The sequence below is a fragment of the Haematobia irritans genome, chromosome 3, assembly GCF_050003625.1.
Source record: "Haematobia irritans isolate KBUSLIRL chromosome 3, ASM5000362v1, whole genome shotgun sequence".
NCBI lineage: Eukaryota > Metazoa > Arthropoda > Insecta > Diptera > Muscidae > Haematobia > Haematobia irritans.
The window spans coordinates 89,689,461-89,712,722 of NC_134399.1; the positions used below are offsets into that span (position 1 = coordinate 89,689,461).

At 40.0% G+C, this 23,262-nt stretch overlaps 1 protein-coding gene across 2 annotated transcripts; it reads right to left on the reverse strand.

The window, feature by feature from the left end:
• Positions 1 to 2,596: 2,596 nt before the first annotated feature.
• LOC142230499 (uncharacterized) lies at positions 2,597 to 9,864 on the reverse strand. 2 transcript variants are annotated; one of them, XM_075301142.1, is made up of 3 exons: positions 9,747 to 9,864; positions 7,453 to 9,229; positions 2,597 to 7,362 (listed from the first exon to the last, which is right to left on the reverse strand). In XM_075301142.1, the coding sequence occupies exons 1-3, from the start codon at positions 9,786 to 9,788 to the stop codon at positions 2,747 to 2,749; spliced, it is 6,435 nt and encodes a 2,144-aa protein (XP_075157257.1). In that variant the 5' UTR covers positions 9,789 to 9,864; the 3' UTR covers positions 2,597 to 2,746. The 2 variants fall into 2 exon arrangements, with proteins under 2 accessions (XP_075157257.1, XP_075157256.1); XM_075301141.1 differs by having other exon boundaries at positions 2,597 to 9,229.
• Between the last annotated feature and the right edge of the window lie 13,398 nt (positions 9,865 to 23,262).

A 23,262-nucleotide genomic window follows, 5' to 3' on the forward strand; every position in this document is an offset into this window, starting at 1 on the left:
TAAAAGAATCGTATGGCATTGGTAAAAGTGGCAATTATTTATTCTTTCAATTGTCCTGAAAAAAATAATTCAAATCAGAGAAAAATAAAGGTTCAAATTTAATTGCGTCACCTATGAGTGATTGTGAAGTGGATAATTCATCCGAGGAACGCCGATATGAGACAAATAAGACTATAATACCCACAAAAGTTAAGAATGGAAGTCAGTGAAATGGATCTTCGCCATCTATTAACAAAAACAGTTTATGATGCAGTTTAAAAACTGATGTGCGTGGTATTTTGGGTCTGGAATATGTTATGAAGATACTCTTTGAACAATTCTCCAGCTATGAATGCGCGAGTTTGTTTGAGATGCATTTGCTATGCAGTGTCATTTGGAGAGCTGCAATCACCATAAACATATGATTTTGACATCTTAAAATTTTGTCGAAATAAAAAAATTGTAATCATATGGGCCTATGATTCAACCTTCTTGTTCAGCCATGTTTTTTTCAAACCTTTACCACGTGGCCGTTTGTTGTTGCACACTTTATTTATTTCAACCTTTTGCTATGATTTGTTGTTGCGTTAAAAATATTTATGCACACATTTTGAATGCAGCAGACAGAATGTCGCCAATCATGTTTTTCAATTTACGCGAAAAATTTATATAAACCTGTCCCCAGATTTAGCTTGCGGAGCCTCTAGGAGAAGCAAATTTCATCCGATCCGGCTGAAATTTGGTACATGGTGTTAGAATATGGTCTCTAACGACCGTGCAAAAATTTGTCCACATCGGTCCATAATTATATATAGCCCCCATATAAACCGATCCCCAGATTTGACTTGCGGAGCCTCTAAGAGAAGCAAATTTCATCCGATCCGTCTGAAATTTGGTACATGGTGTTAGTATATAGTCTCTAACAACCGTACAAAAATTAGTCCTCATCGGTCCATAATTATATATAGCCCCCATATAAACCGATCCCCAGATTTGGCTTGCGGAGTCTCTAAGAGAAGCAAATTTCATCCGATCCAGCTGAAATATGATACATGGTGTTAGGATATGGTCTCTAACAACCATGAAAAAATTGGTCGACATCGGTCCATAATTATATATAGCGCCATATAAACCGATCCGAAGATTTGAACTCCGGAGCCTCGTGGAAGAACAAAATTCATCCGATTCGGTTGAAATTTGTTACGTGGTGTTAGTATATTGTCTCTACTACCATGCAGGAATTGGTCCATATCGGTCCATAATTATATGTAGCTACCATATAAACCGATCTCCAGATTTAACCTCCGGAGCATCTTGGAAGAGAAAAATTCATTTGGCACGTGGTGTTAATATATGGCCTCAAAGATCCATCAAAAAATTGGTCGAAATCCGTCCATAATTATATATAGCCCCCATATAAACCGATCCCCAGATTTAACCTCCGGTGCCTTTTGGAGAAGCAAAATTCATCCGATCTGATTGATATTGAGTCAGTTGTCTCTAACAACCATGCAGGTATTGGTCCGATCCCGAGATTTGGAGCCTCTTGGAGGAGCAAATTTCAAATTTCATGGCCGTTAACAACCATGTTTATGTATTACCACAACCCAAGTAATTCGATTGTGGATGACGCTCTTTCATATTCGGCCTGGCCGAACTTATGTCCGTATATACTTGTTTTTGTCTCAAAGTGGCATCCCCATCAAATTGGGCGTTTTCAAATTGCTTTAGTGGTCTTCCACGTTATTCATTTCTCATATCAAAATCATTATTTCGGAACCGTTAAAACCATCTTTTGCGTGTTGCTTCAGATAGAGCATGATCACCATATGCCTCGACAAGCATTCGATGCGACTGTGCTGCACTTTTCTTAAAACGAAAACAAAAAATTAGTGCCGCAATCCATCACTTCCTGGTACACCATATTCTTCGACAAGCATTCGATTCAACTCTGTAGCACTTTTCTTCAAATTAAAACAAACAGCAAAATCATCACTTCCTGGTACAAAATTCGACATTTTTCACACGATGAACAAATTTGATGTTGTCTGTTCAATGAGGTTAGGTTAGGTTGCGTAATCTTTAATATCACGTAAATATTTTTTGTCAATTAGAGGGCTAAGTTTCAAACGGGTCGGATGACATGTTTGTTAGAATCCATATCCTAATTTAAACCGACCCTAAGATTTGGCCTGTGAGGCCTCTTGGAAGAGTAAATCTCATCTGATCTGGTTGAAATTTTGTACGTAATGTTAGTATAAACCTACATCCTCTCCTTTATATTGGGCTAACAGTCTATCACTGTTACCGAAGTTGTATGATTTAACATTGGATATAACATAACATAATATTTCGCCTAAGAATTTTTCTTATCCTACTTTTCAGCCATCCGGAGGATCCTCTCTATAATATGTTTAACTCTATATGAAACTTTTCCCCTGAGGTCTAGTGTCGTGTTATTTATATATGCCATGACTTTTATAGTAAAATCAATGAATTTATGCTTGACGTTGGTATTCTTTGGCACAATCAAAATTATGATCAAATAAAATAACCCAGATGCTATTATTATGATGGAGCCTTGGGGATATAGTTCGAGCTTAGAAATTCAAATAAATTATTTATTGTAGCATGCTGTTTGTTTTTATTTTGGGGTTTATTAATTTTAAATGCATTTTATTTACAATAAATAGGATATGTACTATATTTAGATGTTAATCGAAAGAAATTTAACTGAATTGTTATAGAGACTAACAGGCATATTAACCTAATCATCCTTCAGTAAGCACTTGGCTTTGCTCTTCTTTACACACTTCTTGCTCTCACTATCGAAACGTTTGTCATCGTCACAACGGAGATGAATAAAGGTGTCACTGTCTGATTTATCCACACAGCGATAGTATTTCTTGCAATCCTTAACATCAGGATATACATCATCCTCGTCGCAGTTATTGTGTTTGATCTTTTTCTCGATTTTCTTTATTAGATCCTTTTTAGCTTCCTCAGCTTGTTTTTTCAACTCTTTCTCCGCTTCCTTTTCTTTCTTCTTTTCACTTGAGTCTTCTTTGCTCTTTTTCTTATCCTTGGATTTGTCCTCGGTAGATCCTTCTTCTTTGGAAACGGGTTTTTGTGGTTTGGATTCTTCAGAGCCGTGTTCTACAGATTCAGTTTTATGGGGCTGTTCTTGTTTGCCTGGTCGATGATGTTCATGATGACCGCTGCCTTCTCCATGATGGGGCCAGTTTGGTCTGTTCGGACGTCCGGGACGACCTGGTCTTCCTGCTTCGGATGATTCGGGATGACCAGGGTTAAGTGGTTTACTTGGTCCATTGGGATCAACTGGAGCATTAGGATCAAGTGGTGCGTTAGGATTGACTGGAACATCAGGCTCGACTGGTGCGTTTGGATTGACTGGTGTATTAGGATTGACTGGGGCATTGGGATCAACTGGTCCATTAGGATTAACTGGTGCATTGGGATCAACTGGTGCGCTCGGCTCGACTGGTGCATTGGGGTCAACTGGGACATTGGGATCAATTGGCGTGTTAGGATCAGCTGGTGCACTAGGATTAATTGGCGCATTGGGATCTACTGGGACATTGGGATCAACTGGCGTGTTAGGATCAACTGGCGCGTTCGGGTCGACTGGGGCATTGGGATCAACTGGTCCACTAGGATCAACTGGAGCATTGGGATCAATTGGCGCATTGGGATCAACTGGTGTATTAGGCTTGACTGGAGCATTAGGGTCAACTGGTGCATTGGGATCAACTGGTGCACTAGGGTCGACTGGTGCATTGGGATCAATTGGGGCATTAGGATTGACTGGAGCATTGGGATCAACGGGTGCGCTAGGGTCGACTGGTGCACTGGGATCAACTGGGGTATTAGGATTGACTGGAGCATTGGGATCGACTGGTGCATTCGGATTGACTGGAGCATTGGGATCGACTGGTGCATTGGGATCAACTGGTGCGCTAGGGTCGACTGGTGCATTGGGATCAAGTGGGGCATTAGGATCGACTGGAGCATTGGGATCAACTGGTGCACTAGGGTCGACTGGTGCATTGGGATCAACTGGGGCATTAGGATTGACTGGAACATTGGGATCAACGGGTGCGCTAGGGTCGACTGGTGCACTGGGATCAACTGGGGTATTAGGATTGACTGGAGCATTGGGATCGACTGGTGCATTGGGGTCAACTGGTGTGCTAGGGTCGACTGGTGCATTAGGATTTACTGGAGCATTGGGATCGACTGGTGCATTGGGATCAACTGGTGCATTAGGATCAACTGGTGCATTGGGATCAACTGGTGCGCTAGGGTCGACTGGTGCGTTAGGATCGACTGGTGCATTAGGATTGACTGGAGCATTGGGGTCAACTGGTGCATTCGGGTCTACTGGGGCATTGGGATCGACTGGTGCGTTAGGATCAACTGGGGCATTGGGATCGACTGGTGCATTTGGATCTACTGGGGTATTGGGATCAACAGGTGCATTGGGATCGACTGGTGCGTTAGGATCGACTGGGGCATTGGGGTCAACGGGTGCGCTAGGGTCGACTGGTGCATTAGGATTGACTGGAGCATTGGGATCGACTGGTGCATTCGGATCAACTGGGGCATTGGGATCAACTGGTGCATTAGGATCGACTGGGGCATTAGGATTTACTGGAGCATTGGGATCGACTGGTGCATTCGGATCAACTGGTGCGCTAGGGTCGACTGGTGCATTAGGATTTATTGGAGCATTGGGATCGACTGGTGCATTGGGATCAACTGGTGCGTTAGGATCGACTGGGGCATTGGGATCAACTGGTGCATTAGGATTGACTGGAGCATTGGGATCGACTGGTGCATTCGGATCGACCGGTGCATTAGGATCGACTGGGGCATTTGGGTCGACTGGTGCGTTAGGATCGACTGGTGCATTGGGATCAACTGGTGCGCTTGGGTCGACAGGTGCATTAGGATCAACCGGTGCGTTAGGATTGACTGGAGCATTGGGGTCGACTGGTGCATTAGGATTGACTGGAGCATTGGGATCGACTGGTGCATTCGGATCAACTGGTGTTGTAGGGTCGACTGGAGCATTAGGGTCAACTGGTGCATTGGGATCAACTGGTGCACTAGGGTCGACTGGAGCATTGGGATCCACTGGTGCATTGGGATCAACTGGCGCAGTCGGATCGACTGGTGCATTAGGATTTACTGGAGCATTGGGATCGACTGGTGCATTGGGATCAACTGGCGCGCTAGGGTCGACTGGTGCATTCGGATCTACTGGGGCATTGGGATCAACTGGTGCATTAGGATCGACCGGTGCATTAGGATCGACCGGTGCATTGGGATCAACTGGTGCGCTAGGGTCGACTGGTGCATTAGGATTTACTGGAGCATTGGGATCGACTGGTGCATTAGGATTTACTGGGGCATTGGGATCGACTGGAGCATTGGGATCAACTGGTGCGCTTGGGTCGACAGGTGCATTAGGATCAACCGGTGCGTTAGGATTGACTGGAGTATTGGGGTCGACTGGTGCATTAGGGTCGACTGGGGCATTGGGATCAACTGGTGCATTAGGATTGACTGGAGCATTGGGATCGACTGGTGCATTCGGATCTACTGGGGCATTGGGATCAACTGGTGCATTAGGATCGATTGGGACGTTAGGATCAACTGGTGCAGTCGGATCGACTGGTGCATTAGGATTTACTGGAGCATTGGGATCGACTGGTGCATTGGGATCAACTGGCGCGCTAGGGTCGACTGGTGCATTCGGATCTACTGGGGCATTGGGATCAACTGGTGCATTAGGATCGACCGGTGCATTAGGATCGACCGGTGCATTAGGATCGACTGGTGCGTTAGGATCGACTGGTGCATTGGGATCAACTGGTGCGCTAGGGTCGACTGGTGCATTAGGATTTACTGGAGCATTGGGATCGACTGGTGCATTGGGATCAACTGGTGCATTAGGATCAGCTGGTGCATCGGGATCAACTGGTGCGCTAGGGTCGACTGGTGCATTAGGATTTACTGGAGCATTGGGATCGACTGGTGCATTGGGATCGACTGGTGCATTGGGATCAACTGGTGCATTAGGATCAACTGGTGCATTGGGATCAACTGGTGCGCTAGGGTCGACTGGTGCATTTGGATCTACTGGGGCATTGGGATCAACTGGTGCATTAGGATCGACCGGTGCATTAGGATCGACTGGTGCGTTAGGATTGACTGGTGCATTGGGATCAACTGGTGTTGTAGGGTCGACTGGAGCATTAGGGTCAACTGGTGCATTGGGATCAACTGGTGCACTAGGGTCGACTGGAGCATTGGGATCCACTGGTGCATTGGGATCAACTGGCGCAGTCGGATCGACTGGTGCATTGGGATCAGCTGGTGCATTAGGATCGACTGGTGCATTGGGATCAACTGGTGCATTAGGATCGACTGGTGCATTAGGATCGACTGGTGCGCTAGGGTCGACTGGTGCGTTAGGATCGACTGGGGCATTGGGATCAACTGGTGCATTAGGATTGACTGGAGCATTGGGATCGACTGGTGCATTGGGATCAACTGGTGTTGTAGGGTCGACTGGAGCATTAGGGTCAACTGGTGCATTGGGATCAACTGGTGCACTAGGGTCGACTGGAGCATTGGGATCCACTGGTGCATTGGGATCAACTGGCGCAGTCGGATCGACTGGTGCATTGGGATCAACTGGTGCATTGGGATCACCTGGTGCATTAGGATCGACTGGTGCATTAGGATTTACTGGAGCGTTGGGATCGACTGGTGCATTGGGATCAACTGGTGCGCTAGGGTCGACTGGTGCGTTAGGATCGACTGGGGCATTGGGATCAACTGGTGCATTAGGATTGACTGGAGCATTGGGATCGACTGGTGTATTCGGATCTACTGGGACATTGGGATCAACTGGTGCATTAGGATCGACTGGTGCGTTGGGGTCTGTCGGCATTGTAGGATCGACTGGAGTGTTCGGGTCTGTTGGTAGTGTGGGATAAGCGGGATTTGCTGGACCAATTGGATCTAATGGTGCATTGGGGTCTGTCGGAATTGTTGGATCCACAGGAGCACTGGGGTCGACTGGGGTACTGGGTTCCAATGGTGCATTAGGATCGACAGGGACATTAGGATCTACAGGAGTGTTTGGATTAACTGGAGCATTTGGATCTGCTGGTGCGTTGGGGTCCGTCGGCAAAGTAGGATCGACTGGGACACTAGGGTCAACTGGTGTGTTGGGGTCCGTCGGTGTTGTTGGATAAACAGGAGTACTGGGATCAACAGGGACATTTGGATCCAATGGTGCACTAGGATCGACAGGGGCATTTGGATCAACTGGACCATTTGGATCTAATGGTGCATTAGGGTCTGTCGGCATTGTTGGATCCACAGGAGTACTGGGATCAACTGGGACACTAGGATCAACTGGAACATTGGGATCTACAGGTGCGTTAGGATCAACTGGTATACTGGGATCTACTGTTGTGTTTGGTTCCGTCGGCATAGTAGGATCCACTGGTACACTTGGTTCGACTGGGGCATTCGGATCGACTGGTGCGGTAGGATCGACAGGTACACTTGGATCTAATGGTGCGGTGGGGTCTGTCGGCATTGTAGGTACACTAGGATCAACTGGAGCATTTGGATCTACTGGTACTGTAGGGTCTGTCGGCATTGTAGGGTCGACTGGTACGTTTGGATCAATTGGAGCATTTGGATTTACTGGTGCGTTGGGATCCGTTGGCATTGTTGGATCGACTGGTGCGTTAGGATCGAGTGGTCTATTAGGATCTACAGGCGTGGTAGGATCGACCGGTACACTGGGATCAACTGGCATAGTTGGTTCGACTGGTAAGCTGGGATCTACTGGTGCGTTGGGGTCTGTCGGCATTGTAGGAGCGACAGGTTCGCTTGGATTAACAGGAGCATTAGGATCGACCGGTACACTGGGATCAACTGGCATAGTTGGTTCGACTGGTAAGCTGGGATCTATTGGTGCGTTGGGGTCTGTCGGCATGGTAGGAGCGACAGGTGCGCTTGGATCAACAGGAGCATTTGGATCTATAGGTAGGCTTGGATCTACTGGAGCATTGGGGTCTGTCGGCATCGTTGGATCAACCGGAGTATTAGGGTCCAGTGGTGCGTTAGGATCAACAGGTGTTTCTGGGTCGACCGGAACATTGGGATCTGTCGGCATTGTTGGGTAAAGTGGTGCATTTGGATCGACGGGTGCGCTTGGATCAACTGGAGTGTTGGGATCAAAAGTAGGAGTTGGGTCAGTCGGCAATGTGGGTTCCACTGGTATTGTGGGGTTGACGGGTACATTAGGAGTATTTGGGTCCACAGGCAAAATAGGATCAACTGTTACATTGGGCTCTGTTGGCATTACAGTGGGATTTACCGGATAATTTGGATCCATAGGTGTGTTTGGGTTTTCGGGAAGCGATGGCTCTGTTGGTAAAACTGGATCAACTGGGTTAATTGGATTGATAGGTCCTTCTGGGATTGAGGGATCAATTGGGTTGCTGGGGTCAACAGGGGAGGTAGTTGACGGTGCGATTGGTACCTCTGTGGCTCCTGGAGCAGTAGGTTCTTGTGGTACAATAGGATCTACCGGTATGAAAGGATATTCAGTTGTCTCTGGCAATTGACTTTGTGTTGTCGTTTCAATGGGAATAATTGGCTCGATGGGATTAACGGGTACAGTAGGTCCAATTGGTGCCACGGTAGGATGATCAACTGGTAATTCCGTTGTTGAACTTGTTGGTGGCTTGGGATTATCAATTGGACTGGAAGTACTTTCAACAGGGGTGCTAGGTGCCACTGTAGTCTCAACAGGAACTTCTGGAGCCTGTGTTGGTACTACGGGAGCTTCAGATGAAACAATAGGTGCAGATGTTGAAGGACCTTGTGTTGGGGCACTTGTTGTGGTGCTACTAGTAGTGCTACTAGTAGTGCTGTCATTTTGAATTGGTCCTTCAGTGGAGGATTTAATTGGCACACAAATTTCAACACCATCGTTTATACAACGCGAATTTGAGGGACACTTTTGAGCACTGCCTGTAGCAAACATTTGTCCGTTTGCTCCAGGGGCACAATTCTTATACATAAGAGGACCGACACATACTGCACTCTTGCCATTGCAATTTATTCCCTGAAGGGCGCCATTTGTATCAGATGACGCTGTCTCTACAAGTTCTTGGCTACTTGCAATCGCTGATAACTGAAAGGATAAAGAAAAAAGGCAATATTTGGAGAGACTGTTGGCGAAAATATGAGTCTATCCTCTGTTAATTTCTAAATATTTTATTTTACCAATATTATTAAATTATTCACTTGCATCGGGATATTTTTCTGTTGTTAGTGATCTGATTGATATCCACAATATCACTATGCCAGGTAACTTAATAAAGGAAAATATTTGAATTTAATTATTTGGATTAACTCTTTCTGAAAATATGAAGTATGACTTAAGATTTTCGACATAGTGATCTTTACTTGAATTCAAATTTTTATATGTGATCATATCGGTCACTATGTTTTTAAAATAAAAAAAAAGTTTTTGTCCATTTAGACTTTGTTTCTATTACACACAATATATATCCAATGGTAGTGAAGCATTGATAATTTTTTTTATTAATTTTCACCGAGTACACAAGCACGACAATCACTTTGAATTTTTATTATTTTTTATAGCTCTCTATTAAATAGATTCCTTATTTGATGAACTGAGTAATTACCAAAAGCAGTAGAAGTAATCTGGATATTTTATTCGTAGTCATCGTTTTTGTTCGAAAAGTTTTTCGTTACTATAATCGGTTTCACTGGTTCTTGGGGTTTTTATGCGAAATTTTTGTTATCAGCATCATTGATGATATTTGCACAAAATTCGCTACTCGATTATCTTTTTTCTCATCCTAAGATTGGTGTTATCTTGTTGTTTTGCTGTTATATGTAAACAAGTTAGTTTAAATTTTTTTTATCTAATGCCAGGGATGCCATATAGATTATATGCAGTAATTAATAGGATTTTATTAATAATAAGGTATTTGTTACAACTAGATTATAAGTACAAGCAATATTCTTCTTATAGTCGAATCTAACTGGGTCTTATTAATTAATATTTGGACGGAGAAGGGTGGCCTTTAGGCAAAAACTTGAAAAATAGAGCAAAATCTAACTTTCACTGATTTACTTCAAATTTATGAAATATGTGGTAGCAGGTGATCCAATATTTTTTTTTTTTCAATATCTGGTTGGGGAAGACAAACTCCCCTTTGGAATAGTAAAATCTGAAATTCTTCCATTTACTTGGTATTTATAGGGAATATGGTGAATGTTATGAAATGAATGTAGGGTGCTTCATATTCCTGTATTTTCTGTCATTTATTTGATAGAAAATGTAGACGGATTCTGAGCATATTGAAAAAATGGTTATAAATCACACAAGTGTATTGTGTAATATTTTTATTTTTTTTTATTTTTTATATTTATTCATTCATTTAGTCTATAGAAGGGAGCCACCATGGTGCAATGGTTAGCATGCCCGCCTTGCATACACACGGTCGTAGGTTCGATTCCTGTTTCGACCGAACACCAAAGAGTTTTTTAGCGGTGGATTATCCCACCTCAGTAATACTGGTGACATTTCTGAGGGCTTCAAAACTTCTCTAAGTGGTTTCACTGCAATGTGGAACGCCGTTCGGACTCGGCTATAAAAAGGAGGTACCTTGTAATTGAGCTTAACATGGAATCGGGCAGCACTCAGTGATAAGAGAGAAGTTCACCAATGTGGTATCACAATGGACTAAGTGAGCCTGATACATCGGGCTACCACCTAACCTAACCTAGTCTATAGAATACATTCCTTACAAACTAGCAATGCTAAAAATATATTAAGTATAAAGAGAATTAAAATTATTTAGGGAAATTGAAAAATCTAAATTAAAGTTATTATTTAAATTATTAATTTCCTTTAGAAATCTCAACGGAATTGGGGAGAATCCAAATGAGTTAGGCCACACCTAGCTTCATATGAAGGAAATGGATCCGTGAAAGGCATATGGGAAAAATGGTAACCCTATAACTTTTGAGATTTATCTGATAAATACATTCTCTAGTATCTCTGTGAGCAATATATATATGAGGGGTATTTGCAAATACCTTAAATTTATGATATTGCGGTTAATTAGTGAAATAGCAAAAATTCTCAATGAATGGTGTGTGTTTGTGCTTTTGTCTGCTGCTGTTTGAGAAAAAGATTCACAAGAAAAAAAGTTACCAAAAAACCTCCGATTCACCCACGATCACACAGTTGATAATTAATTTTTTTGCCGTACAAACCGATTTAGATTAGATGGCATTAAAAGATAAGATAACGCTCTTTTCTATTTGTCTCCTGCTGCGAATAGACGAAGTAAACACATGACAGATGGGGTTTAGCTGAAAATATTCAATTGTTTCTATAAACAGAAGCAAATGTCTTAACTTTGATAATGGTAGATGACTTTTTTTAGTTTAATAGCTACCGCGTTGATGAATCATGGATCTTTTATTGTCAACCCATATAAGTGAAAGTGATAAACAACTCTCAAAAAGCTTATCTGTTTAACGTCATCTATCGTTTAGAGCTTTGCGCATTTCCTCCGGAAATTTTTGTGAGGCTGTCGACGCTAGATAAAATTGAAATTTCAGTTTAAATGCAAATCTGCATTTGTGACGAGGCTGCAGTTTTTTATGCTATTTATTTATTTCTCTCTCAGAGAATTATATATTCTTAGGTCATGATAAGTATAATGAAAAAAATAGTTACAATTTACGGCTTGCCAAGACAAGTTATATAGACATAGATTTCAGATTCGTGTGAATCGCAAATAACGATGGAATTGTGATGAATCTGAAGAAATAAGTTTTCATAATTGTCAACAACATATGGGAAGGTTTATCTTGCTTTGTAGAAGAAGGTATCAGCATTACGGATACACTTAGCAAGATAGTACTCGTAGTACTCTTTTTCTCAGTATACATAGAGGTTACTGAGGTACCAAGTTTAAGTATGCACAGGTCATTGGTCTCTTATTTAAGTTCAACAAGTAACATATAGTGCACTGATATGTAGAACTATCTGATCATTTTGTATGGACACGGGAAAAGTGTGGTATTGAAATCCGTATTCAGATTGCACAGTAAGGTCTTGAAATTTGTAGCAGACTTGCCCATCATGTTTTCTCTTTAAAACTGAATTTCCTTCGATATTGCAAATATATTATGTATATAGAATGCAATTTTTTACTTATGTGTATAAATGCCCACATTATATGCCAGCAAAGAAGAATCGCCAAAAAGTAGTGAAAATGTTTTTTTTTTTGTATCCAGAAGTGGTGCAAAAATGGCGCAGAAGCGATGAATTTAACATGGGCTTGTCATAGGACGGATGCCCACCATTTCGACAGCCGTTGCATATGCATCACTTCTTAAGGTGTAATACGAATTCAGTGTGTTGGATGCGAATTAAAAAATTTCGTGATATTTATAATTAAACAAATTATTTTTATAATTTTTTTATGATTTTTAATGCATTCTAACGCTTGACCCCATATATTTAAAAAAAAAATCGTAATTTTTCTAGAATGGATTTAGCAATTTTTTCAACAGAATTTAAATAATTTGTACCATTTTATGAATCCTTAGTCTGTTTGAAACAAAAAAGTTAAAATTACTCATACCCTTTAAAAAAAAAAACAAGTAAGTAAAGTCTAAAGTCGGGTAGGGCCGACTATATTATACACTTCACCATTATGTAGACAAAAATTTGTGTTACCATATCTGATTTATATCTGAAACGATTTGGAGACAATTTTTTGTACTTCTACAAAATCGCTAGAATTAAAAATTAAATCGGCTAATACCCTGGGATGAAACACAATGTTAGTAAAAAACAAGTAAGGAAAGCCTCGGGCGGGGCCGACTATATTATACCCTTCACCACTATGTAGGCAAACATTTGTGTTACCATCTCAACTACTTAAAATTTGCTGGGAGCTATATAAAAGTTTGCATTTGCAGATACAAATACTTTTAATAGAAACAATTTTTTGTACTTCTACAAAAACTCTAGACTTAAAATTTAAATCGGCTAACGCCCTGGGATGAAACACAATGTTAGTAAAAAATATGGGAAATATGAAGCGAGAGAAATTTTAATGCAATTGTACAAAAGAGATTTATGATTTTTCAGGCGATACATATGTATTCGAGATATAGGACAATTAGAGTAATATTTACAATTTTTGCTACTCAGCAGTGGCGATTTTACAAGGATATTGGTTAGATCTCGCCAAGATATGTGGTCAAGTGTGGGTTGTGATATATTATTTGGTCTAGTCGGGTGACTTGGAGCCTTATTTAAAACTCATCCGTTCTGTGGAAATTTTGGCATTGGAGTGTGTAGGATATGGCTAAGATATGGGGAAATCATCACAGAATTTTGTGTAAAGTGTGAGAATTTTGGCCATATTTGTATTCTCTGAGGAAACTATCCAGTCAATTGGAGGAAAATCCCATTGAAAATGGGTCTAAAATATGAAACAGTCTACCATATTTCCCCAACTCTGGTCTACGTATATATGGGAGCTATATACAATCTGAACCAATTTTGACTAAATTTGACATGCATAGTTAGAATAATAATTCTGCTAGGATAGGTTAGGTTAAAGTGGCAGCCCGATTAAGATTCAGGCTCACTTAGACTATTCAGTCCATTGTGATACCACATTAACTAAAAGTACCTATTACATATGGGCACTTCTAGTTTTAACCGCTGAACCTTCTTGATTATTTTTCTTTGTTGAACCAACCAGATTGTTCCAAAAATATTAGCAGACTGCTTAAGTTAACGTTTTCCAGATCCGCCAGTAATCTGAAGCTATATGCTCCTAAAAGTTGCTTGCGCTTTACACAAAATGCAGGACACTCACACAAGAGGTGTTTAATTGATTCTTTTTCCTCCGCATCATGACAGCTCATACAATAGTCATTATACTTCGCGCCAATAGTTTTTGCAAAATCTCCTATCAGGCAGCGACCCGTTATAGCAGATATCAGGAGTGATATCTGACGTCTCGAGAACATTAGCATATCTAGTGTGCGGTTTAAGTTGAAATGGGGCCATATTTGCTTGGTGTCGTTACAACCCTTGCAATTCTCCCATCGAACATTTGCCATCATAAATAATTCTGCTATCTATGCGAAATTTCACGTAAATGGGAGTATAACTTTGGCCCACCTGGTCATATGAGTGCAAATCGGACGGGAGATATATATGGAAGCCATATCTAAATCTGAACCGATTTCACCAAATTTGCCACAATTACCTATAATACTAAACTAAACGTACTCCTTGTGCGAAATTTGAAGCAAATCACGGCAAAACTCTGGCTTTTGTGGCCATATAAGTTCAAATCGGACGAAAGATATATATGGGAGCTATATCTAAATTTGAACCGATTTCAATCAAATTTACCAAGCATTTGTAGAATGTCAATGCTACCCTCTGTGCAAGATTTCACGAAGATCGGTAGTAACCTTTGGCCTCTGTGGTCATATGAGTCTAAATCGGACGAAAGATATATATGGGAGCTATATCTAAATCTGAACCGATTTGGCTGATATTTTGAAAGATTTTCGAGATTCATAAAATATTTGGATGTACGGTATTTCAAGAAAATCGGTTGATAAACACGCTAACTATGACCACATCGGGGATAAATATATGGCAGCTATATCTAAATCTGAACCGATTTTTTCCAAAACCAATAGCGATTGTCTCTGTCTCAAAAAACGGCCCAATGCCAAATTTCAGGACGATCGGACTTAAATTGCGAGCTGTACTTTGTGCACAAAATTACATATACAGACAGACGGACAGACAGACAGACGGACATCGCTAAATCGACTCAGAATTTAATTCTAAGCCGATCGGTATACTAAAAGATGGGTCTATGACCAATATTTCTTGGCGTTACATACAAATGCACAAACTTATTATACCCTGTACCACAGTAGTGGTGAAGGGTATAAATATGGGAAAAATAAAGCTAGAGCAATTTTGATGCAATTGTACAAAATAGCATTTATGATTTATCGGGCGATACATATGTATTATAGGACAATTTGAGTAATATTTACAATTTTTGCTACTCAGAAGTGGCAATTTTACAAGAATATTGGTTAAATCTCGCCAAGACATGTGGCCAATTGTGGGTTGTGATATATTATTTGGGCAATTCGGGCGATATTTCCACAAGTCGAAGGTTTATTGAAAATTCGACCGTTCTGTGGAAAGTTTGGCATTACAGTGTGTATGATATGACTACGATATGGGGAAATCATCACAGAATTTCGTGTAAAATGTGGGTATTTTGGCCATATTGGATCAAAATGACACACTTAAATAGCATTTTAAATGTATTATATGTGGAAACTATCGAATCAATTGGAGGAAACTCCCATTGAAAATGGGTCTAACATATAAAACATTCTACCATATTCCCCTACTCTGGCGTACATATATATGGGAGCTATATCTAAATATAAACCGATTTTGACCAAATTTGACATGAATAGTTAGAACAATAATCCTGCTATCTCAGCAAAAAACATAAATGGGAGAATAATTTTTGCCTCCGTGGTCATATGGGTGTAAATCGGCCGAAAGATATATATGGGAGCTATTCAACAAAAATTAGCACGCTTAACGATACTACTCATACGTACTCCTTGTGCAAAATTTGAAGCAAATCGTGCAAACCTCTGGCTTTTGAGGCCATATGAGTCTAAATCGGGCGAAAGATATATGTGGGAGCTATATCTAAATCTGAACTGATTTTAACCAAATTTAGCACACTGAATTATACTCTTAAACGTACTCCTTGTGCAAAATTTTAAGCAAATCAGGGCAAAACTCTGGCTTTTGAGGCCATATTAGTCGAAATCGGACGATAGGTATATATGGGAGCTATATCTAAATCTGAACCAATTTCAACCAAATTTAACATAATTAACAATACTATTAAACGTACTCCTTGTGCAAAATTTGAAGCAAATCAGGACAAAACTCTGGCTTTTGAGGCCATATAAGTGAAAATCGGACTAAAAATATATATGGGAGCCATATCTAAATCTGAACCGATTTGGCTGATATTTTGCACATCTTACGAAAGCCCCAAAATATTTGGTTGGCCGAAATTTTGAGAAAATACTTTTATAAATACGTCAATTATGACCAAATCGGAGATAAATATATATGGCAGCTATATCTAAATCTGAACCGAGTTTTTCCAAAATCAATAGCGATTGTCTTTGAGCCAATGTAAAACTCTGTGCCAAATTTGAGGACGAACGGACTTAAACTGCGAACTGTACTTTGCACACAAAATTACATATACAGACAGACGGATGGACAGACAGACAGACGGACATCGCTAAATCGACTCAGAATTTAATTCGAAGACGATCGATATACTAAACGACTTTTTTTCTTGGCGTTACATACAAATGCACAAACTTATTATACCCTGTACCACAGTAGTTGTGAAGGGTATAAAAAGCGATTTAAAAATAAAAAGAACTTCGTGAGTAGTTAAAATAAAGAATAACTTTTGAAAGATATTTTTGGAAGTCCTTTTAAAGTTGTGCCTTTAGAAGTACTTCCAAATTTTTTGCTGGAATAGGACTACGAAACAGAGGGTTGAATATATGGGAAATAAGGCGTATAATAGTTTGTCGAATTATTTGAAAAATATTAGTATAATTTCGGTATCCATAAGGTTAACGTACACTCAAAAAAGTTTACTTGAATCCAAAGATTTCGACCTCCCCTTCAGGATTTTAGTATAAATTCCGAAAGATATATATTGGAGCTACATCTAAATCTGAACCGATTTCAACAAAATTTGACGTTATCTTCAGCTGTACTCCTTATGCAAAATTTGAAGCAACTCTGGCTGATATTTTACGGGACTTGCAACACATTCAGAAATTAAACGAAGATAGGTTCATAAACACGTCAATTATGATCAAACTGGTGGTAAATATATATGACAGCTATATCTAAATCTGAACCGATTTTTTTCCAAAATCAATAGCGATTGTCTTTGACCCGGAGAAAGCCCGTATGTCAAACTTTGCACACAAAAATAGATAAATTTTGCATTAAAAAAACCTGAACACCCCTCATTTTGAAGGTGTGTGCGTAGAATGTTGCTCCTATTTTGATTTTGGAATTCACTCTTCAGTTGTCAAAATGCCGTCCAAGCAAGAAGAGCAGCGTATCAAAATTTTGCTCGCGCATCGCGAAAATCCGAGCTACTCGCACGCGAAGCTGGCAAAATCGCTAAAAGTTGCCAAATCAACCGTTACAAATGTAATTAAAGTGTTTGGGGAACGTTTGTTGACAGCCAGGAAGTCTGGATCGGGGGGAAATCGAAAACCGGAAGCCGCTGAAACGACAAAGAGAGTTGCCGGTATTTTCAAGCGAAACCCTAACCTCTCTCTCCGAGATGCCGCAAATAAGCTGGGTGTATCGTCTACAACCGTGCATCGAGCCAAAAACGAGCCGGACTATCGACTTACAAGAAGGTAGTGACTCCAAATCGCGATGATAAACAAAATACGACGGCCAAAGCGCGATCCCGGAGGCTGTACACGACGATGCTGACGAAGTTTGACTGCGTGGTAATGGACGACGAAACCTACGTCAAAGCCGACTACAAGCAGCTTCCGGGACAGGAGTTGTACACGGCAAAAGGAAGGGGAAAGGTAGCAGATATTTTCAAGCACATAAAACTGTCAAAGTTCGCAAAGAAATATCTGGTTTGGCAAGCCATCTGTACCTGTGGCTTGAAAAGCAGCATTTTCATAGCTTCCGGGACTGTCAACCAAGAAATTTACGTGAAAGAGTGTTTGAATAAACGTCTGCTGTCTTTCCTGAAGAAACACGGTTGTTCCGTACTGTTTTGGCCGGATTTGGCATCTTGCCATTACGGTAAAAAGGCCATGGAGTGGTACGCCGCCAACAACGTGCAGGTGGTTCCCAAGGACAAGAACCCTCCCAATACGCCAGAACTCCGGCCAATTGAGAAATACTGGGCTATTGTCAAGCGGAACCTAAAGAAGACCTAAAAAACTGCTAAGGATGAGCAGCAGTTCAAGGCAAACTGGCTTTCTGCGGCGAAGAAGGTGGACAAGGTGGCTGTACAAAATCTGACGGCAGGTGTCAAGCGTGAGGCCCGGCAATTCGGAATTTGAAAAGCGAAAGCCAAACTGAATATTTTTCCTGAATTTTATACTAATTGAACTTGAACAAGTATATACGGCCGTAAGTTCGGCCAGGCCGAATCTTATGTACCCTCCACCATGGATTGCGTAGGAACTTCTACTAAAGGCTGTCATCCACAATCGAATTACTTGGGTTGCGATAACACTTGCCGATGGCAAGGTATCGTAAAACTTTTTAACACTGTCTTCTAAATTGTAAGTTAGTCCATAAGGGGTATATATTAAACAAAAAAAAAAGGCCGATTAAATACGTATATAATTCAGTTTGACAAAATTTTCTATAGAAATAAAAACAAAATTTTCTATAGAAATACAATGTTGACAAAATTTTCTATGGAAGTAAAATGTTGACAAAATTTTCTATAGCAATAAAATTTTGACAAAATTTTCTATAGAAATAACATGTTGACAAAATTTTCTATAGAAATAAAATGTTGACAAAATGTTCTATAGAAATAAAATGTTGACAAAATTGTCTATAGAACTAAAATGTTGACAAAATTTTCTACAGAAATAAATTTTTTACAAAATTTTCTATAGAAATAAAACTTTGACAAAATTTTCTATGGAAATAAAATGTTGACAAACATTGCTATAGAAATAAACTTTTTACAAAACTTTCTATAGAAATGAAATTTTGACAAAACTTTCTATAGTAATAAAATTTGACAATTTTTACATGGCTGTTAGAGGCCATATACTAACGAAATGTACCAAATTTCAACCGCATCGGATGACTTTTGCTCCTCCAAGAGGCTCCGGAGGTCAAATCTGGGGATCGGTTTATATGGGAGCTATATATAATTATGAACCGATATGGACCAATTTTTGCATGGTTGTTAGAGACCATATACTAACACCACGTACTAAATTTCAATTGGATCGGATGAATTTTGCTCATCCAAGAGGCTCCAGAGTTCAAATCTGGGGATCGGTTTATATGGGAGCTATATATAATTATGGACCGATATGGACCAATTTTTGCATGCTTGTTAGAGACCGTATACTAACATCAGGTACCCAATTTCAAACGGATCGGATGAATTTTGCCCCTCCAAGAGGCTCCGGAGGTCAAATCTGGGGATCGGTTTATATGGGAGCTATATATAATTATGGACCGATATGGACCAGTTTTTGCATGGTTGTTAGAGACCATATACTAATACCACGTACCAAATTTCAATCGGGTAGGATGAAGTTTGCTCCTCCAAGAGGCTCCGGAGGTCAAATCTGGGGATCGGTTTATATGGGAGCTATATATATTTATGGACCGATATGGACCAATTTTTGCATGGTTGTTAGAGAGTGTATACTAACATCAGGTACCAAATTTCAACCGGATCGGATGAATTTTGCCCCTCCAAGAGGCTCCGGAGGTCAAATCTGGGGATCGGTTTATATGGGGGCTATATATAATTATGGACCGATATGGACCAATTTTTGCATGGTTGTTAGAGACCGTATACTTAGACCACGTACCAAATTTCAACCGGATCGGATGAATTTTGCTGCTCCGGAAGGCTCCGCAAGCCAAATTTGGGGATCGTTTTATATGGGGGCTATACGTAAACGTGGGCCGATATGGCCCATATTCAATACCAGCCGACCTACGTCAATAACAACTACTTGTGCCAAGTTTCAAGTCGATAGCTAGTTTCGTTCGGAAGTTAGCGTGATTTCCACAGACGGACGGACAGCCGGACAGACGGACGGACGGACGGACATGCTTAGATCGACTCAGAATTTCACCACGACCCAGAATATATATACTTTGTGGGGTCTTAGAGCAATATTTCGATGTGTTACAAACGGAATGACAAAGTTAATATACCCCCATCCTATGGTGGAGGGTATAAAAAGAAATTTAATTTGATTTTTTAAATAAACGATTTCACCGATTTACACGCGTTTTCCCTTGACCAAATTTTGACCGTATCACCCTTTATACAGACAGATGGACAACGCTAAATCGACTCAGAATTTAATTCTAAGCCGATCGGTATACTATACGATGGGTCTAAGACTGCTCCTTCTTGGCGTTACTTACAAATGCATGAAATATTTTACTTCCAGTATTTGAATTCCTTACTCGAAAAAGAGGAAATCGTTACAAGATTCTCTAGAGAAAGTATAGGATTCTCATGTAAGGAATACAATTTTTTTTTTTTGAAAATAAACTCTCGCAATGGATTATCAAATATAATAGCACATTCAAGGTCAAAAACCTCTACCTCTATTTTTGTATTTATTTTCATAATTTATTATGATTTTAAATAAACTAATAATAATAATAATAGCCCATTCACATTACGCTCGAAATGTACTAAAAGTTTATTTGAATTCCATGTGAGATCGGTAATTCCAAGTAATATTGTTCCGTAAATATGTTGCCCAGCAATAAAAGCTGAATCACCTTCAATGGAAATTTTCACATTTCAATTACAAACAAGTATATACGGCCGTAAGTTCGGCTAGGCCGAATCTTATGTACCCTCCACCATGGATTAAGCAGAAACTTCTAGTAAAGACTGTCATCCACAATCGAATTACTTGAGCTTTTGTAATACTTACCGATGGCAATGTATCTTAAAACTCTTCAAAATTGTATGCAGGTCCACACGGGGTTTATATTAGACATAAAAGGCCGATAAAATGCGTATATAATTCAGTTCTTGATCGGTATATATAAGGGCGCCTATAAATAATAACGAACCGATATGAAATGTTTTGTGGAAGAAGTGAACTACGGGGCTCGATATGGAACAATTCTGGCATGATTGTTAGCGGCCATATCCTTGCACAACGTACCAAATTTCAACCGAATTGGATGAAATTTACTCCTCCAAGCGGCCCCGGAGGTCAAAATTGTAAGCTGGTCCACACGGGGTTTATATTAGACATAAAAGGCCGATTAAATGCGTATATAATTTAGTTCTTGATCGGTATATATAGGGGCGCCTATAAATAATAACGAACCGATATGAAATGTTTCGTGGAAGAAGTGAACTACGGGGCTCGATATCGAACAAGTCTGGCATGATTGTTAGCGGCCATATCCTTGCACAACGTACCAAATTTCAACCGAATCGGATGAAATTTACTCCTCCAAGAGGCCCCGGAGGTTAAATCTGGGCATCTGTTTATATGGGGGATATATATAATTATGGACCGATATGGACTAATTTTTGCATGGTTGTTAGCGGCCATATCTTTGCACAACGTACTAAATTTCAAACGAATCGGATGAAATTTACTTCTCCCAGAGGCCCCGGAGGTCAAATCTGGGGATCTGTTTATATGGGGGATATATATAATTATGGACCGATATGGACTAATTTTTGCATGGTTGTTAGTGTCCATATATGTACTTACACCACATACGAAATTTCAACCGGATCAGATGAAATTTGCTCCTCCAAGAGCTCCGGAGGTCAAATCTGGGGATCGGTTTATATAGAAGCTATATATATTTATTGACCGATTTGGACCAATTTTTGCTTGGATCTTTGAGGCCACATATAAACACCATGTACCGAATTTCAATCGGATTGGAAGAATCTTGCTCCTCCAAGAGGCTCCGGAGGTCAAATCTGGGGATCGGTTTATATAGAAGCTATATATAATTATTAACCGATTTGGACCAATTTTTGCATGGATATGAGCGGCCATATATAAACACTATGTAGCGAATTTCAACCGTATCGAATGAAATTTGCTCCTTCATATTCATATTATGGGAGCTATATATAATTATGGACCAATTTGAATCAATTTTCGCACGGATGTTAGATGCCATATATCAGCGCCACGTACCGAACTTCAACCGGATCGGATGAAATTTGCTCCTCCAAGAGGCTCCGGAGGTCAAATTTGGAGATCGATATATGTGGGGGCTATATATAATTATGGGCCGATATGAACCAATTTTTGAATGATTGTTAGAGGCCATAAATTAGCACCACGTACCAAACTTCAACCGGATGGGATGAAATTTGCTTCTCTAAGAGGCTCCGCAAGCCAAATCGTGGAGTCGGTTTATATGGGGACGGACGGACGGACATGCTTAGATCGACTCAGAATTTCACCACGACCCAGAATATATACTTTATGGGGTCTTATAGCAATATTTCAATGTGTTACTAACGGAATGACAAATTATTGGGGGTATCCCCATCCCATGGTGGAGGGTATAAAAATAAACCGGAGAACTTTTTTAAAGATTATGGCTGTTGTTCTAACAAAGAAAATTCATAAAAATTTTTGAAACAGAAAAATCTGTGGTTTATTATAACAGACAAAATGTTAAATATGAACAGCTTTACTTGGTCTCGTGATTTGAGGAATTTTCAAAATTTATCATATTTTTTTTTTTAATTTTTCCATTTGGTTGGTTCTGAGGTGAAAATAGAATATGAAGCATCTAAGATAAGTACAACAAAACAAACAGCTAACAGACTTCGTGACAATATAACAACGCGTGTCAGTTTATGTGAAGCCGATGTTGATAAGCAAATGATATATTTACGATAAGAATCTCGAAATTTGTATGTGGGATAAAGGCAAAAAACTGGTTTTGACGTAGGTAATAAGGTAAATTTACTTCATCATTAATCATTGCTTTCACTGGAATGAACAATCAGAAGTTGATACTCCTGTACGCAAAATGTATATTTGCGGTGCAAATAAACAGAATCCCGTGTAAAAATTGAGAGATCTAATCATGTCTAATAATATCAAAGTATATATAATTATATCTGCTCAGATATGGTGGTAGATATAAATAGATCTACGGAGATATGTTATGTATAGTGTGATATATGATTAGATCTGATTCAAGATCTAATTATATATGTTGTTATATCTATTTATATCAGTCATATCTGGTAAGATCTAATTTTATATCTTCATATATGACATCAT

Excerpts from the sequence above, each read along its gene's own strand:
- LOC142230499 (XM_075301141.1), bottom strand. The coding sequence starts at position 9,788 with ATGACTACGAATAAAATATCCAGATTACTTCTACTGCTTTTG. Across the intron at positions 9,230-9,746 it reads GATTACTTCTACTGCTTTTG|TTATCAGCGATTGCAAGTAG; the intron begins GTAATTACTCAG and ends TTATCCTTTCAG.